The sequence below is a fragment of the Pundamilia nyererei genome, unplaced genomic scaffold, assembly GCF_000239375.1.
Source record: "Pundamilia nyererei isolate P.nyererei 1_Seehausen unplaced genomic scaffold, PunNye1.0 scaffold00100, whole genome shotgun sequence".
NCBI classification, from domain to species: Eukaryota; Metazoa; Chordata; class Actinopteri; order Cichliformes; family Cichlidae; genus Pundamilia; species Pundamilia nyererei.
The window spans coordinates 794,252-805,128 of record NW_005187501.1 but is presented as its reverse complement, the minus strand read 5'-3'; the positions used below and the strand labels follow the sequence as shown (position 1 = coordinate 805,128).

At 40.1% G+C, this 10,877-nt stretch overlaps 1 protein-coding gene across 1 annotated transcript in view; it reads right to left on the bottom strand.

Annotated features, from left to right (window-relative positions):
• The window catches only part of b4galt5 (UDP-Gal:betaGlcNAc beta 1,4- galactosyltransferase, polypeptide 5), a 33,749-nt gene that overhangs the window by 6,332 nt on the left and 16,540 nt on the right, over window positions 1–10,877 (bottom strand). Inside the window, exons 2-4 of the mRNA XM_005740430.2 lie at window positions 2,805–2,924; window positions 2,130–2,243; window positions 1,562–1,689 (exon numbers count right to left, since the gene is read on the bottom strand). Of these exons, the coding sequence (XP_005740487.1) occupies window positions 1,562–1,689; window positions 2,130–2,243; window positions 2,805–2,924 (362 nt within the window). The remainder of the gene's footprint in view (window positions 1–1,561; window positions 1,690–2,129; window positions 2,244–2,804; window positions 2,925–10,877) is intronic.

Sequence of the window (10,877 nt, the reverse complement as noted above, 5' to 3'; positions counted from 1 at the left end):
CCCCCCCCCAAAAAAAAACAAAAACAAAAACCCCACTGAGCAGCTGAATGACTGTGTAGCGTTTATTTGTAATAATGGTTGTTCTTGTTTTGCACTTTCTTTTGAAGATCAATAAAAAAGTGAAATATTCACAGAATATAACTGGCTATGAGACGCTAAGAAAAGAGACAGGTGTAAAAAAAAAAAAGAGAGAGAGTAAGAGAGAGAGAGAGAGAGAGAGAGAGAGAGAGAGACTGCTGGCTAATGAGATAAACAGGGGAAAAAATGCTGTCAGACCATACACGGTCCTTTGGGGCAAAGGAATGTGAGAGAGATACAGACAGATGGAAAGCAAGATCACTCTACTGGGCACAAAAAAAAGTACTGTTAGGCTAAAGATTAAAGACTGAAACAATACTGCAAAGCACAAACACGAGCTGTAATTTAGGTTACTTCCTGTACTTTGTGTTTATGTGTACTTTTTCTGGAATTTGAATGTCAAATAGAAGAGCTCCATCAATCTTATTTGCACAGGGAGCAACAGAATAAAAGAAAGGGCATAAAAGGAAAGGTACACAGAGGAGAAATTCTGATAATTCCTCTCATCATTTCCTTCCCATGGTGAGATTGAAGCCCTGTTGAGGTAGAGAATATGTTATTGTGCTGTCTTTACTACTGTTACAGTGATAGTATTTATGGCTAAGCTTCACATGTTCTTCACAGCTTCAAATCAGACATGCCGGAATCAGTCACAGTACTTGACCGATATTATGTGTGCTAAACACACGCATAGACGTCAACAGATCAGACCATTATTAAACTGCTATTGCTTATTTATTATACATAATACTCATTTGCTGTGAGATCGATCCTGTCTCAGTGTCTGATAATTTATCATAAGTAATTTATGAAGTAACTCCTGCTATGCTATGCTCTGTGTATAAATAAACACACCTTTCTCGTGTTCTCATGGAGAGTTTCTGCTGCTGTCTAATGCCCCAGAAACGCAGAAAAAAAATGAACTTTTGTGGAAACAATATTTTTGTCTTCATTGCAGTTTTAAGGTTTTGCTGTTCATTTGACATTGCTATGCAAACTCTGCACTGAAACACTGAACACTGAGAATAGAAACTCTTGCATTGCTATTGCCCACATTACTTTTAGCAACGTGTTAAAAAAAACATAGCAACTAAGCATGCACATATATCGGTGTTATTGTGGGGCAAAGGCGGGTTTTAGCAGGTCCTGCGCTACAAACCTAATGCTACTGCACTGTGTGAGAGGCTTGTTTTATATACAAAATGGAAAAAAAGTCATGCACAACCATTCGACTATCTATAAAAAGGTGACAATTCAATAGAAACCCAAGTGTGCAGAGCACATGCATGTTATAACGTGCAGGGCTTGAATGTCTCTTTGCAATGTCACAGGAGGGTTAAGCAACATTCCTCAAAAAGGTCTGTTTGATGTGCTTTTGCTGAGCCATACTTTAACAATATACAAACCACTCTATGAAGCCACTCTATTTCTTGCTCCACCGGCCACATTACGCACAAGATTGTTTTTTTCAGTGGGCACTTACCTTCCAGCGAGGTAAACAGTCTGTGGGCTTCCAGTAGCCTCCAGGGGCAATGTTGGGCTTTCCCTCCAGCAAAGATCTTTCCACTTCTTCAAGAGATATCTCACTCATATTCACTTCCAACCTGCCCTCTGTGCGTGGGGGAAAGAGAGAGTGAGAGGGAGTCAAGCAACAGTCATGAAGCAAGAAAGGTCAAGAGCGTGGGGGAGAAAATAAGAGACACGGTGTGCGAGTAAAGAAGAACAGTAGCGAGAGGAAAAAGATCACAGGAATGTGACTAAGAAAATGTCAAAGCCTGCAACATTTGAGAAATCTGGGACATAAATTGCCTGCTTGTGCTATAACACAGTACTGTATTTGATGCGTCATCAATCAAAACTAATATAAAACATATTCTTGGAACAGTTTCACAGCTCAATACTACAACAAATAAATACAGAGGCATAAGGAACATTTCCACTGAGAGCCTTTTTTTCATTTGTTACCTACTTGTTATTACAGAATAAGGAGTTTGGTTCTAAGGAAAGAATTCAAATTAAATTTAAAATCACAACTTTAACAGTGCACTTACTCATGGAGGGCAGCCTCTCAGGGCAAACTTGTGAGGGGAGGTAGGTGAAACCCTCGGGGAGGTATGTAGTGGGAAGAGCATCGCTTTCGCTGAAGTTGAAGTCATAAGAATAATCTGAAAGTGAAAAAAAAACATGACCGGCTTCATGCTTTAATGTACAGCGTGTATAAAAAAAGAAAATGATTTCAGGAGGTGGACATTTTCTAAAGTAATGTACACAGAAGCTAACAGTAATTTATACAATATGAATACATGTCTTTATTATAGTCAAACTTGTCCCATACTTTGGTGAGCATGTCTGGAGCCACTAATGCCACCAACAGGCAATCACGTGAAACTTACAATTCCCCTTTTTCCAACAGCACGTGTTTCAGTCATTACCAGCAAACAGCTGCAGAACTAAAGGACTTTGAAATTGATTGATTCTTTTTGATACACCCTGTATTTTACCGACAGCTTTTCATTGTCATTCAAAATATCTTTTCTAGTAAAGGCAAGCATGAGTCACTCACTGGAAAGCAAACAGACTTAAATGTGAAAACGCCATAGCGCTTTTTCTTTTACTTCCTTATTTAAACATTGTTTGACACTGCACCCATTCTCTTGTAAGGATATGAAAGACAGCATTTGTGCTAAACATTTCTAATAAACTAGTGTGCATGGGCATGTTTTTACCTGTGCCATTTATGCTGTAAGACCCCCTCACTACTTGCTCCAGAACCTGAGCTCCAATGTTCTTCACGTTCTCTCTGATCTGGATCCCTCTGGCCTGGACCATAAACACATACTCATTCACTATGGAAAGAAGAAAAAACAGGCGAGAAAAAGAATTAATGCACTTTATTATTAAACACAGACTTGAGGCATGTATTCGAGAAACCCAAGCAGAGACATGAATCATATTATGTTAACGCAAAACGACTTTTAAAAATGTTTGAAATGTCTGAGAATGCATATATTCATTCTCAGGCCCCTTATCCTTTCATTTCTTCTTTCTGATAATTATTTCAAACAATATTCATGTTTAAGAAATGCGGTTGCACTAGGTTGCACTGCAAACAGCATGGGTGTGCTTAGTAAGGAGGGAATTTCCCAACTAAATACCAAGAGGCCGATCGATGGCATGTTAAACTTAAACTTAAACTTTTTTAAGGAGGAAGAAATGAAAATAGATTTTTAATTATTGATGAACTTCCTTCCGCAATATTTTACTCTATTTTACTAAGCTATTTCCAGTCATAAAGGTCTGGAAACCACTGTGTCGATTTGAAGCACTCTTTTTCGTGAGAAAATGTGACGGGGACATATAGGATGTGGGTGAAACTACACAGCATAGAGTAGTCACATACAGGAAACAGGAAGTAGCAAGAGATTCTAGGTGAATGAGAATGTGCCAATCTGGGATTGTAGTGAGATTTCTATTGTACCAGCGACATCTCATCAAGCTGACACAATATTATGTAGTAGATCTGTTTGCTATAACAGTTCAGTCGATTTATTCCTAACTATAATTGGGAACTACACCAGAGAGGCTTAGTGAGCGTTCCAGTCAGCATGGAACTGACCTAAATAAACACCACAACAGTGGTTAACCTGCCAAGCAATGTAGTGGAACAAAAGGGGGTTATGTGGTCTAACTGCGAATACCTGAATATACCTAGTGATGCATGCACTCTTTGGTGTACAGTAAAGAAGTATGACATACTATGTGCATAGTAAGAAGCTTTAAAAACATTCAAAAAACATTTAAAACACTGAATCAAGTTTCAGAAGTCAAACAAAATAGGCAAAAACACAGCTTGTAGAATAACTTCTCTGCCTTTGTAGCTCTGTGTCCAACACCGGCAATGTCAAGATGATCTGCATTATTGCGGACATTGCATCTGTGTGGATGGCATGTATACTGCTGAGCTAGAAATCCCCTGGATGTGATTTGTCATGGTAATTGCGTTACAGTTTCCATCACATTTTTCTTATCTTATACAAAATGCCAGGCTTGCAGGATCAGAGACTAGTGGCTGAGCGTTAGCTGAAATCAATGTTCTCATTTTACTTCTGCAGCACTCAAATAGTACAGTGCAGCAGAAGACGACAATGGAACAGACAACAGATTCTCTTCACTTGCACTGTAGCACATGTAGAGGAAGAGCGACACGCACGGATGTTCAAATGTGCGCACAAACACGCACGCACGTGCATTAACTGATGCCCTTCTGAGGCACCATATGGATGGAAAAAGGCTAAGAGGCGTCTGGAGTGTGACCCAGTGCAAGCCACCAACATATTTTGACAAGTCTTTTTCTCATGCCTGCCAAGCATATGAATATACAGTAAAAAAACAAAAAAGCCAAAAAATACCACAACATAATATGCAGGTGTATATCATAGCAGATTTTAAATGAGCTAAACAATGTCAAATGAGAAGACTCTCAGATTGTGGTGAAAGCACTTTGGTCCACTCTTCTTTACACCATTACTTCTGTTCACTGAGGTTTATGGACAGTCCGTTCTTGGGATCATTGTCCTGCTTTGGCCAAGTTTTAGCTATCGTACAGATGCTTCACATTTGCCTCATACTTCAATATATAAAAAAAGTTTGCGGTTGACTCAGTGATGGTAGAATTTAGGCCTGTGGCTGCAAAACAAGCCCAAACCATCACCCCTCCTCCACCATGCTTGACATTTAATATGAGGTGTTAGTGTTGACATGCTGTGTTTAGCTTTCACTAAATGTGTTGCTGTGCATTAAAGCCAAACATCCTCACTTTGTTCTCATGTGTCCAAAGGATGTTTTTCCACAAGTCACAAGACTTCTTTCTGGAAAAACGTCCTTTGTAAACCTAAGCCATACTGCCATATTATTCTTTGAACTTAGAAAGAATATCTTTCCCATGCAACCTGTCCAAGTCAGAACAAGACTAAAGAAATATCAATGTACTCTTCGTGAACTTTAACTAGCATTTACAAGCCAACTGATGCCTTTAGAATCTGAGATATTGTTCCTGGGTTTTTGGTTTTTTTTGCATTTTCTCGGAACATTGCATGGCCAGCTCTTTGGATGAATTTCCTGGGTATCTGTTCACTCCTGGGAAGACTGGCAATGGGATAGTACTTACCCTCCTAATTTCTATGGAAGCAGTAAATATGTGCCATTTAGAGACCTGTTGAGTACCAGATTATCATTATACCCTGATATTTAAGAACCTGAAAGAGGTGAATTGAAAAAGGGTGTACTTTCATTTTACCGTGAGTGTATTATATATTAACTACCCTATCATACTGTACCAAACAGCAGCATTTGAAGATTAAAGCAAAGCTAAGAAGTCTTTTCTTTGGTGTAAAATATATATACATATATGAATAAATAAAAAAGAGGGTCAGGTTGACTGAAATTACAAACTAAAACACAGCCATGTAGCATCTAACATGCACTCTAGAGGCTGGATTAATGGTTTACGGTGATGTAAGCAAGGTTATAAACTGTGACAAATGCAATAGCCATGAGAGACCTTGGCTTTAGAGGAAACTAACATAGCAGGTTACAACACAAAGCCATTAACACTGGACATATCAGGACAGAGGAGGCATGTATCACCACAGAGCTTTGTCAGTGTGTCAGTGTCGGCATATACAACTATATAAATGAGACATGGGGACACGTAGGACCCCCTCCCCAGCCAAACCCTTCCAGCTCTTCATCCCATCAGCACCACTCACTGTAACCCATCAAGCACGACAGGCAACCTTGAATGACCTTGTCTTCTATAGCTCTCAGAGAACATCCAGCCGTCACGCCAAGCACAGCCCACCTATCCTTGTCTCTTTCTCCATATCACTCCCACTTATCTGTCATTTCCTCTATCTCCCTCTTCATCTAGTTGTGCTGCCGTCTCTGTGTAATGTGGTTTGTATCACTTTCTGTCAATTCCGTTTGTTGCTTTCATTTTAAGCAAATGAGCTGAATGATGGATTGCAGGGTTATGGGGACAATTCCAGGCACCGACCCTGCACCATATTGTAGTGCAAGAGAGGTTAATCGAAAAAGAAAATGGAAAGAACTAAAAAAAAAAAGTAAACACACGCACATACCCCTTTGTTTTTTCTCTAAAAAGGCAATTAACTGCACACTGATACAGCTCAGCAGTGGGAGGTGATTTCTCCTGTTCTGCTAGCTAGGCGATAAGAGCTGAAAGGCATTTTTTTTTCTTACCTCAGACCAGAAAAGCTTTCTGCATGCATGCACCATAGTCACTTTCAAAATGTTCATTTTAATGCCGCTGTATATCACTGACACCTACAGAGCCACGCCAAGAAAACACTATGTTCACAAATTCATCATATTATTCACACATATTAATTGAATACCTCACGGTAAGGAAAATGGGCGAATACTCTAAGCAAAAACACAAAATCCCTCACAATGAACTGGAACAACTATTGTAACTTGAGTGCATTGATCAACTGATAAACGTTTGGGATTTGCACATGGTGATGTGTAACTTGACCTTTTTAAACACAAACTGGATATTATCTGAAGGGACACACTTGTTATCACCTTGTTAGACTGTTTGCAAATGATGGTGAGAAATACATAAGCTACAGTGGATTGACACTCACCACCCACAGCCATGCCTCAGTCAGTGAACCCATGCAAATGCACGCACATGTGAAATGAACAATGCCGTGTTACCACAGAGAACATTCTACATCCTCCCCCTCCCTTTACCCATTGATAGGTGTGACCCCCCCCCCCCCAAAACAAAAACCCAAAACAAAAACCAAAACCAAAAACCATGAAACAAAAACCAAAACAGAAATTCAAACACCAAACGGTGGACATAATTATCTCACGAAACAAACTCCTTATTAGCCCCATCTGTAATTCCAATTACAGTTTTTCAAATAAGCCTGTGCGAACATCAAACATCAAGACAGGTGCTTCCTGCACACAGTATTGCTTTTATTGTTTTATCATTAATAATACAGACAAACTGACACTAAAACCACATTTTGAGTCTCAAAAATGTCTTCAAACCCGTGTGGACTGGCATTTTGTCCCCCATAAGTCACTGCTCGTCCCCACAACTATAGTGGCATACCAAATTTCTGTCATTACAAAGACGCCTAAACATGTACACACAAACACACACACTGAATGTGCTTTTGTAACTAATGAGTTGTTGATGGGGCATTTCAGAGTTGCACAAAGGTTGCAAAGCAACAGCAAACTTTGTTTTTTTACCAGCTGAGCCACGCCTCAGTGAAGTGCTCCAAAACATGCCTGCACAGCTCTGGTACTTATAAATGTTTGACTTACTGATTAAGTACTGTCTCTATAACAGTTGTGCTTACAATGACATTTATGTTGTTGTTATCATGGTTAACTTCAGGTTATGCAAGCAGCAGTGTGCAATTATTCTCCAAGGGTCTTTGCTGTGCTTTACTTTGGTTACTTTGGCTAAATGTTTTTATTAGTAGTAATAGAGGCAGGAAGGATATGATAGATTTTTCTGTTTGTTCAGTGTCTGTCTGTTTCTTGGGTTTGTCATATTCACAGTTAGCAAACCAGGCTCTCGCATTCACTCATTTATGACTTGTTATTGCACTCAAGAGTCTATCCGGCTGTCAGGGTCTGGACAATCTCCTTAATGCTTGACACCAGGGCAGGAAAAAGGGATTAGAAGCAAGTTAGAGAGAGTAATAATGGTCAATCTTTTTCGTTTTTTATCTGACCAACTGTGCAAATGAAAATGTGATTTTGCTCAGAGAATCTGAAACATACCAGCAAGAACAAAGGGAATGCCAGCTGTGCTAGTTACGGCTACGTTACACTTCGTCATAACTAGATCAGGAAGCTTCCACTAAACTTACAGCTCCCCTGCACACACACACACACACACACACACACACACACACACACACACACACACACACACACACACACACACACACACACAGTCTGTTTCACATTACATGTAGACTAACTCCAAATAGCGCTGTGTATAAAAATAAAATTACAGGAAAACCATCATGCGTGCACTGACCAGAATGCTCGTCACGTGCACAGGAATGCAGACCTGCTCCCAAAAAAAGAAAAATGCCTTAAAGTCTACATTCTTAGTGCACCCCACGCCTTTTTTTTCCTTCTTCTTTTTTCACAAGATCAGTACTCTTTTACCGTAAATTAAATGACGTCAGTACTTATGTTCATGGCTGTGTGCCCACTTCCTAGGGACGTGGGAACCACCCCCTTGCCTTCTAAAAGCTTCTAACCTCCTCTTGTAACAACTGAATTCAATCAATCATTGTTATTCGCAGTATCTCTGAAATGTTGCCTCCCCATCCACAATGTCTCTGCTGGTGGTAAATGCCTGCTATGGAGGGACGTCTGGAAAAGTAAACTACTCTTTTGTTATGCCACCGTTACTGTCAGTGAAAATATCAGTTTCATACTGTGTGTGACTTGCATCAGAAGTGAAAGCAGTGCGCTCTGAAATCCCTATACTGCATGTCGACAAAGGAAAAAGAAATAAGAGAAAAAAAAAGTCTAAATCTGAATTGACCTCGAGGAAGTTAAGAACTTAACTTCCCTCCTGTTAATGATCATGGTCCTTTTCCTGGCTCTTCCCATAACATGCTTGCTTACATTTTGCCATTTTATTTTTTATTTTTCATGCTTCTGGGATATCAGATATTAGAATAGTTATGCTGGGCTTACACTGTGCGATTTTTTCAGTCGCGCGATTCAGCTCCTGCTCAAACTGTACGATTGACTCGCAGGGGTTAGAAGTTCATAGGTCACGATGCAGGGTCTCACACTATACGACCCGATGCTCTGATGCGAGCTGAGTGCTCACACTGTGCGTCCATAAAATTAAGGTTATAACAGAAATTCTGTCGCTCCCTCTCCCTCTCCGTCTTTCACTCACACAGACACACCACCACCATCATCTTTGCTAAATTGCTAATGAAAAACATTGGTCAGGCAGCTGTGATTGAGCAGCAGTGTAGATCCAACTATTTTCACGGTTGTTGTGTCGCGATAATTTTGTGAGGCCACATCGAAAAGGCTCGGATGAGCTTTCCAAAGTTCTACAAGTTGTACCTCCATCGCTTGTGTCCAGATCACACGCTGCACTGCCTTGCTGCGCCGTCTTTTTCGCTGACATTTGTGTTTGCGCGTGCGCAGTGTGACAAACTGCGGTTTGAAATCCTCGCGACCAAGCGATTGATGATCGGGAGCTGGTCGTGAGGTGTTAATCGCGTCTCGTTACCCCACGTATACTACACGATGCACGACGCACGATGAAGGCCAAAATCGGGCCGATCGCCAAAACGGTCGCACGACTCAAAAATCGGCTCAAAATGGGCCAAAAAAAAATCGCACAGTGTGAGCCCGGCATTACATAATCAAAGGTTAAGTTCTTCATTCGTTATGCTGATCTACACTGCTGCCTGATTAATGTTTTTCATTAGCAATTTAGCAAAGTTGATGGTGGTGTGCGTGTCTGTGTGAGTGAAAGACAGAAAGGGAGAGCGAGCGACAGAATTTCTGTTATAACCTTAATTTTATGGACGCACAGTGTGAGCACTCAGCTTGCATCAGAGCATCGGGTCGTATAGTGTGAGACCCTGCATCGTGACCTATGAACTTCTAACCCCTGCGAGTCAATCGTACAGTTTGAGCAGGAGCTGAATCGCGCGACTGAAAAAATCGCACAGTGTAAGCCCAGCATTATGAGCAGATATGAGCATACGAGAAACATAAATCCTACATTCAGTTTTTTCAGATAAAAACAAATGGGAATACCTACAGAGACTAGACGTAAGAGTGGATTTATACCCTCTAGCAAAATCTTTACCATTATATTTTGTTTTTTTATTGATCTAAAATTGGAGGTGAATACTGATCAATGATTCATGTGCTCAATGACTGTGACCACAGGAAGCAGAGTAAAAATGGGGAAAACACCAGTTTTAAAAAGGAACTCGAATTTAAAGAGCTTTAAATGTGAATGTTTGATGTGAGAGGACTATTGCTTGAAACTCAAACCTTCTTACAGAAACTGCCTCATTCTTGACCGCTAGGTTCTAAGGTTGCTTTGAACTTCCCTCTTTAGTCACCAACTATATTTATACGATCACTATAATTCTGAAAATGGATATAAGGTGGGTCATGCAAACAGTGTTTTTTTTAACTTGGACATTTTGGATGTAGCATTTTTGGATTAAGTCATGATATGTGAACGTTACTGGGGCTTTAGAACCACTCTTTGGAAATGCCTGTTGTATCCCAAAGTTTGCAAAACATCTCATATCTGTTTAGCGTCAGCTCTGTTTGTGCTAAAGAAACTAACCAGCAATTTGCAAAGATGGAGGGGACATAAATGCCTGAAACTTTGTGGCTGGAAGAAGAAACACACTTCTTGAAAGACTGCAGGAAACAGGCATGCTATATTATATGTATGAAATGTAGAATAGAATATTTTATAGATGCAGGAATTGACTGTACATAAAGTGTAACTGTAATGGAAAAATCATGTCTATCTATTTAAAAAAAAAAAAAAAGCCACATAATGTAATCATGCTCAGACACAGTATACACTAACACATGCCAGCAGGGACAACATGAGGTGCAGTTTGAGTTCATTATTGGTTTTGCACTAGCCATTCTGTCCCTCCATCTGTTCTGCTCTCCCAAATGTATGGATGTGTGTGTGTGTGTGTGTGTGTGTGTGTGTGTGTGTG